Genomic DNA, 8464 nt, shown 5'->3' with positions numbered 1-8464 from the left:
GACTTAGGAATCAGAGGTGGTATTCAGCAGGTTCTGACCAGTTCTGGTGAACCAGTAGGTGGAAATTTTGAGTAGTTCGGAGAACTGGTAAATACCAACTCTGACTGGCCCTGCCTCCATCTATTCTCTGCTTCCCGAGTCCCAGCTGATCGGGAGGAAATGGGGATTTTGCAGTAACTTTCCCCTGGAGTGGGGAGGAAATGGAGATTATACAGTATCCTTCCCCTGCCATGCCCCCCCAAGCCACCCCCACAGAACCGTAGTAAAAAATGTTGAATTCCACCACTGTTAGGAATGGAACTTGTTCTTAATCTGGAGATTGCTTGTATTTTGAAAGAGACTTTACCTTCATTTATCAACTGTTGTTTTGTGCTGTGGCATATTGTGTATGTACATTTGTGTGATACACATATGCATGAAAACTTATAAATTAAGCTATATTTAATAAATAGGCTTGTAATCAAAGTTAGAACTGATTAATTTTTGGCTGGGAAATTATCAAGCAGTGGGGAAAATTTGGGTTATTTTTATGTATCCATGATTATTTATGCAATTCAAATTTGAATTAACACAGACTTTCATACACTATACAACAATTATATCTTCAAAAGCTAAAGTAAATTTCATGGGAAATGCCTTACTGGAAAATAACAAAAACCTTTACTCTGGTATGTAACAAAAAAAATATGAATATGAATTGCTATCTTTCTGAAACATATTAACACAAATATTCTGTACAAGAAAGAATAGTGATGCCTACAACTGATTAAAAAATTTAAGGTAATAAAATTTACTAAAATTAATAAAATGTTGAAGTTTATAAATTCATTCAGCTATGTGGTATTTTCATCAAAATGTTCTAATTCAAAATAAAACTACTTGGTTTTAAAGAAAAAATATCCAGATATTGTGTTACTGACAGAAACATTTGTTATTAATTGACCACTAAAGGTACAGTTTATTCCACTAAACAGTACCTTTAGTGGAAAATGTGAAAAAGGTATTCCTAGATAACTGGATGCTAACATTTTTTCTAAATAATTAGATGCCACTGGAATATGCCTTTCTTTTCTTGTGAGATGTGTAAAACTTTTTTTCCTGGAAATCTACTTTATGACCTAAAGTCTACAATGTTCTGCAAATCTATAAACTAGGGAACTAAACTATTTGAAAACCAGTTAGCTTCCATTTGGATAGTGCCTGGTATTATTTCCAACTATGTTGTGCTGCATTATTTATTCATTCCATGGTCACAATGATGGAATAAAAAATATCCTCAATTTTCTTCACATACCTACATCATTTCTTGGTTCCAGAAAATGTCATGAGTCAGAATGGATGTGCTGACACTTCTACATCTTTACACAGGCCATTGGACAAAGTGAGCATGTAGCATATATGGTCATAAATGAAGTAATTAAAGTCTTTGTGCACTGAAAAACACTCTAATTTGTTTGTTGAAATTCTCATATATGTGATTTCAAGTTCACTGGAAATGTTGTCGTTTGTTCTGCTTTCCTATATCTTCATAAAGTTTTACTCTTTTCATTTTATTCTCAATTTACAACCCACTAAATCTATGATCAATAATCTTTCTTCTGTCACTCTTTCATATTTCACTGAAGAATAAATCATATTATGTTTCCAAGCAACAGAATGTTTACCAAATCTCTTTTCCTTTATTACAGCCTCATTCACATAATTCACATGGAACTCAATGCACATTGTACTTATCAGTGTAACAAAAAATATTTCACACACATTCTTGTTTATTAAATCCTGAATATTTAAAATGTAGTATTTCAGAATTCAAGAAAGCCAGTTCAAGAAACAAACAGATTTATTTCATGCCCTTTTTTATTTCAATGTTCTCCAACTTCCAAGTATAAATATTTGCATTTAGTAGGCAATTTTTATGACAATCATGGGGATCTCTTAAAGAAAAAAAAAAGAGACTGCAAATACTTTATTGCAGAAATACTAACCATTTTTTAATATAATTTGATAATTAACAGTAGGGGATACTACAAACGGACATTATAATATACAGCCACACAAAGACTGACAAGTAATACACAATTCAGAGGACCTCTAACAGTTCACTTTAAGGTAAACATTAACGTACAAGGAATTACATGAATGCGAACTCAGGTGCTACTGTATTTTCAAAATGAGGGGAAATATTTGGCAAAAGTGATAAAGCACTATATACAAAATATACATTAAAAGATACATTTGTAAACAAGATAGCTACATGTGCTTTAAAGAAAAAAAGTGAAAGGGTTTACCCCCCCCCCCCCCCAGTACAAGTAATTGTAATACAAGTAACTTCCCAGAGAACGACATTCTGATTTGGGGGTGCATTTGCATTCAGTTTTATTCCCAAAGCACAAATTCAGACTATAAATGACAGGAATACCTGAAGAGCATTTTTCCTTCTCTGCTTGTTTTAAATAATTCATGAGTGGCAAATGAACATACAACCACTCAAATGGACATTTAGAAATTGGTTGCTGCTATCATTTTCTGAGGCTTATAAATATGAACAAATCCCACCTGGTTTATTTCTTCCCCAGGGAAAGGCATTTAGAACACTTGTAACGATCTTATAAACAGTCAGTTCATAATTAGGTTATGCTTGGTTGGTTGTAGTTAGGAAACAGGAAAAATGCCCTGGAGGACACTCAAGTTTAAATGGACTTCTATAAGTTTGTATAAAAAGGAAGAAAAATTAATGCATTTTCTTCTCATTTTAACATTCTTGTCTATCATAACCTTTGATGTTTTTTTATCTGTTTCCAACCAAATCAAGTTTCCTTCAAAACTCATCCATTTAAACTTATTTCATGAATCATGAAATTAAAGCAAGGTTTAGGAAAACTAAGCTCACATTCTAGTCCCAAAAAGCTCCAACATGTTCTCCCCTTTTAATCTAAAAATGTTTTTTTTTCTTATTTTAAAAAATTAACTTCTTTTCTATACAAATAAATATCATGCTATGAAATGTTTACAGATACTTAATATACTTCAACCAGAATGTGAATCCTAGCATCACTTGCAAATAAACAGCAAGTTTAATTTACAATGTAAGGCCCCAGCTAAGTATTTATATGTTATCAGGTACTGAATATATTATCTCGATAAAATGATGGAAAATGCACCCCTTCACCACTTTTGTCATAAAACAGCAAAGAAAACTGAACCACTAAATGACCAAATTTACCTGTCATGATCGCAAAGATGAAATGTAGCTCTAAGACCACATTTGCTTCTACATAAGTATCATATTAGAAAGGCCAAACCATAATTAATACGACCTGAATAAAGAAGTACACTTAGCATGCCATGAAGAAAAAGGAACATTTCCTGTTATTCCAAAACTGTCCTCCAGCAAGGAAGTATTATGTGAAAAGACCATGGAAGTTTTTTCTGTTTCCTAACACCAACACTAAATAAATACAATCACTGCGCATTAAAGAATTGCAGCTTGTTCATTTAAGCCAATGTTTCTTAAACTTGGGAACTTTATGATGCATGGACTTCAACTCCCTGGGAGTTGCCAAGTTCAAGCAGCACTGGTTTAAATGAGTAAGTCTAGCTCATGCACAAAAGTATGAATCTGTAGTGCTTAAAACCAGGCAGCAAAACTCATTAGAAATCAGTAGATCTCAATATTCTTAAATTTTTATGGTCGGTGTACAAATCTGAACAGGAAAAAAAAAAGATCTACTTTCATCCTCCCATTAGAGGAAATGCAACTGTGGGTTCGGTTTAGGCCTAAGCTTTAGCAATTCTATTTCTTCTTTGATTATGGCAAATTGGTGGCAAAGCAGCAACTCTAAAAAAGAGTAAACAATACAATCAGCAGCAGTTGGATACTGTAAATCAAAACAAACACATTAAGTATTTACATGAACTTGCCACGACCAGCTGCAACCCCAGGCCCACTTTACCTCAAGTCTCTCAACTTCTATACAAATACCATATGCTAACAGTTTAACCGGTAACATTTGGGAAGACATTTATGAAAGGGGAATAAATCACGAGTCTTTCTTTACAGACCCCGCTGAAGTGGCACACTTTTGTTTCTGAAAGAAAATACTACACAGTGCTGATTTTTGAGGGGAGGGGGAGACAGACAACTAGACTTTCATTCGAGATGTCCTATTTGCAAGCAACTACTAAGAGCTCTTTTTGTGAGGGCTGTGTCTTGAGGGGTCTTTCCCTCGTTTCTGCCGGGAAGAATCTTTGTCCAACGAAAGTGCATTGAGAGAGTCATTTGTAGTCCCTGACTTTGGCAAATCTTTACCTACATTCTGTTTTCTTGTAGCAGAGGATTGAGGCAGACTGGGGTCTCTTCCTTTTATGTCCACAGTGCTAGCAGAGTGAGACCTCTCCTGACCTCTGGGCTTACCCCCTAAATCGGAAGTAAGGATTTGCTCTTCTTTAGGGGGCGAAGTACAGTGAAAGTTCAATAGTGACACAGTTTCTGTTCTGCCATCTGCGGAGGAAGAAAAGCTGCTTTGCTTTTTGACTTCCTTGCAGCTCGCTTCGAGGGACGGCGCTGCTGAGAGCACTTTAGCCTTTGAGGAAGGCAAAACAGGGCCTTTCTGTCTAGGTTCTGGGCAGCTGAATGGGCTGTCCAGCTGCTTTGCAGTGTTTCCCACTGTGCGACACGAATTCTGCAACGTGGTCAAGGAGGAATGTTTTGTTGGGTTTGATTTACTCCCTTCTGCCAGTTGCTTTGGATTTATGTGTCCTTTTCCTTTACAGTCCTGAAAGTTTTTGTTACCTGTGGCTGACTTTTCCACAACTTTTCCTCTGGCATCGCAAGCAGGCACAGAAAAGCTGGAATCCAATTTCCTGCTGTCACTTTGAAAATAAAGTGCATCAGTACATTTCCTTCCTTCAGGTTGTTTTTCTGGAGAGACTGTTGGGTTACTTGAATCCTTATCTCCCTCTTTGCTCAGCAAGGGACACTCTTTCGCAGTGGACACCTTTGGCTTGTTCCGTAGATGGAATGGCTTTTGATCAACTGGATCTCCTAAGCTTGCTATCTCTTCCTTCTGAAAAAGCTTGGTATTCTCCGTCCCCTGGCTTTTACTAAAAGATTTAAGCTGATTTTCAGCAGCGGTTCTATTGAGTTGGACCGGTGGTTCTGATCTACACGCTACCACCACATTCTGTTCTGTCTGAATCTGTGCATTATTTAGCTTTCTCTGAGAGCTTGAAGAATGTGAGAAAGAATCCAAAGTGATCTTAAATATGTTTTTCCCCTCCTTTCGAGAACCAGCCATTCCCAGTGCACCGTTCTCTTTTTCTTTTACCTGTGTAGCTAATGGTTTATGTGCAAATTTTTCAGAATGTTTTAATTTAGAGGAACAAGCATCAAGAACCTGCTTTGATTTCACAGTGCTATTCTCCATAGCAGGCCGGAGAGTTTCTTGATTGCTATAACACACAGGAACATCTGCTGCAGAGGGTCTATTGAATGGTTCTTTTACGGCAGGAACATCAGAATTGCTACTTTGCGGCTTAAAAGCAAAATTAGGCTCCTTATCAGCAGTCGGAGGCTGTGTGTTTTTAGATTGCCTCTGCTCTTTTGATCCCAGGTCTCGAAGCTTATCCTTTTGCACAGTTGCAGCAACCATTGTTTTTTCTATTTTAACTGAATTGAAACACTTTGGGGAAAGCAAAGCATTCGTTTTCGGCTTAGGCATGCCAAATTCATTTCCTGAAAATTCTCCAGTGATGTTTTCATCTTCCTTTGCAGCCTGTTTAAGCATATCTTTGACATCTTTGGGCTTCGCCTTGGAATTTGATGCCTGTACTTTTGTTGTGCCACATGCTTGTAAATGAGCAGTTGAATCCAAAGTATACCTTTGACTGTGCTTAGAGTCTTGATTCGAAACCAAATTTGGAACGAGGCTCTTCACTGAGGGATCTGCAGTCGTCTCATCATCAGTCTGTTCGGTTTTCATGTGGCTCTCCAAAACTTCTTTAACATGCTTCTTCTCTTTTCGTTTGCCCTTTTCAGTGTTTCCTTGTCCTTGAGTAGCTCTGCAAGTTATCATAGCAGGATTCTGATTTTGGAAGCCATTAGATTTCATATTGTTTGTACCAACCTGGAGTGTCTCTTCTTTTTGACAGGTCTCCCTTACAGATGAGTCATTGTTAACACTGAGACTAGAGTGTGATTTTTTTGACTGCTGTTCAATCATCACAGATGCTGAAGTTGAATGCTGGATATTTTTATTAGGCTTTGAGCTCTGCAGCTCCAAAAGATCAGCTTTACAGGGTCTGGATTGCTGGATAGTTGGTAGCACCTTCTGAGTAAAGGGCTCAGCTTTTAGGCTATTGTCACACTGGGGGAGTTGATCGCTTTTAATACTCTGGTCATCTTGGAATGCACATGAAGACACTTCTGCCTTTGAAGCCTGTGGCCCTGAAAGTAGAGCAATATCTAATGTACCTTCAATTGGTTTCAAGCAAGAAACAGACCTTCCTTCTAGCTTGTAATCTGAAGAACTCTTCCAGGCCAATGATTCTGTGGAGATCAAGGTGGACTTCTCCATGCCAGGTTCTGCTCTGCTGTTCAAGGTTTTGAGGGGAACAAAAGGAACAGAACTAATCTGAGCAGCGTGAGCACTGCTGAGAAATGATGGACTTTCAGCAGGCGAATTGGAATTCTGCGTAATATTTATAGGCTTAGCTGAATTAAGCTGTTGGCATTCAAGTATGCTTGCTGCCAATTTGGGCTTTAGCACCGGACTGGAATTGTCATCACTTTCTTCGGAAGATATTTTCTTTCGAAAATAATCTATATTTGCAAGTTTACTATCTAATTTTTCAAATTTGACAAATTCTTTTGTTGATGCACTTTTATCTACATTCCCTTCTTTTCCATTTGCCAACTTCTCGGATGGGTGGGGCAGAACATCTAGCAATGTGCACGGAGGGGAAAGTCTTTTGAAATCATAAGACAAATGACTAAGTTCATTAAGTGCAGGGCTATGACATGAGATACATGCGTCTGAAGCACTGTATTCTTTGGACTTCAAGTTTGCATTCTTCTGAAGGGTGTCTTTCAGTATGCCACCTGTTGACTGTGTCTCCAAAGCTGTAATTTTAACTTCAGAGTGATTTGATCTTTCCAATGCTTTGTGAAACACTTTTTTGCTATCCTTGTCTTCCAGGCATGAGATAATAAGGTTTTCTGATTCACTGAAAAGTTCATGTTTTGAACATGAACTTGTTTTCTGCAAATATTCTTGTTTTTCTGCCAGATCTTGTTTTTTCACAACTATCTTGAACTTTAATTTTTCTCTGTCTAGTTCATCAACAGATTCTTGCCTGCCCAGTTTCCTGCAAAGGGGGCGTTTTAAACAGCCTTGCTCAGCAGGCCTCACTCGTGTGACCGAAGGCGATTCCAATGCATTCTCCTCCAGACTCTGAAGGGTTATATCACGCTGGGATGCTTCTCTATTAACCTCTTCCTGAGTTACTTCCAAGCTGTGTTTGCGCGAGCATAAGTGTTTCTTATCAGTGCCATAAGAAGGAGCAAGTTTTTCTTCTGACTGAACCCTTTTGAGCAGTGGGGATCTTGGTGGCTCTGCACTCTTAGGTCTGACAATATGTCTTACAATAGTGGGAGGCGAATGCATTTTATTGGGGAAAGCCTGGGCTATTTTTGCACTGCCTATTGAATGACCCAGTAAGGGTGATGGAGATCGCTGAGGAGAGGTTGGCTGAGGTGTTGGAGACGGAGTCCTAGCCAATGGTGAAAGGGGAATATTGCCAGCTGATTTGCGCCTTCCAGATCTGTATCTTGATCCTCCAAGCTTGGGTCCTAAACCATGGAGTGTGCTGGGTCTAATATGTCCTGAGCCAGCTGGAGAATTGGGTGCACTTGAACTTGGAGAACTACTTTGGGAAGAATTTGTTCCTAGGGGGGGAAAAATAATACATAAAACTGTAAGTTCTTCATTTCAATATTTAGAAACTATTACAAGACACATTATTTCCATAGAATCTAGGTAAGGTAAAGGTAAAGGTTCCGCTTGCACATATATGCTAGTCGTTCCTGACTCTAGGGGGTGGTGCTCATCTCCGTTTTAAAGCTGAAAAGCCAGCACTGTCTGAAGATGGTCATGTGGCTGGCATGACTAAATGCCGAAGGCACACAGAACGCTGTTACCTTCCCATTAAGGTGGTCCCTATTTTTCTACTTGCATTTTTACATGCTTTCGAACTGCTAGGTTGGCAGAAGCTGGGACAAATACGGGAGCTCACTCTGTTACACGGCTCAAACTGCCGACCTTTCTGATCGACAAGCTCAGCATCTTAGCCACTGAGCCACAGCGTCCCTTTCATAGAATCTACAGATCATGAAAAAAACTATTGTCAAATCTGATACAGACTAAATATTATCAGAGATCATATTTCTCTAGCCTTAGAAATTTTA

At 38.3% G+C, this 8464-nt stretch overlaps 1 protein-coding gene across 8 annotated transcripts in view; it reads right to left on the bottom strand.

Moving 5' to 3' along the window:
- Positions 1-1836: 1836 nt before the first annotated feature.
- Positions 1837-8464, bottom strand: part of MAST4 (microtubule associated serine/threonine kinase family member 4) — a 216035-nt gene continuing 209407 nt past the window's right edge. For all 8 annotated transcript variants that reach the window (XM_087715576.1, XM_087715577.1, XM_087715579.1 and 5 more), the window contains one exon: positions 1837-7945. In XM_087715576.1, coding sequence (XP_087571702.1) covers positions 4182-7945 — 3764 coding nt within the window. In that variant the 3' untranslated portion in view covers positions 1837-4181. The remainder of the gene's footprint in view (positions 7946-8464) is intronic.

Source organism: Thamnophis sirtalis, unplaced genomic scaffold (assembly GCF_051295495.1).
Source record: "Thamnophis sirtalis isolate CommonGarterSnake01/CBP01778 unplaced genomic scaffold, rThaSir2_p1.2 scaffold_5, whole genome shotgun sequence".
Lineage (NCBI taxonomy): Eukaryota > Metazoa > Chordata > Lepidosauria > Squamata > Natricidae > Thamnophis > Thamnophis sirtalis.
This window is presented reverse-complemented; position numbering and strand designations above follow the sequence as displayed.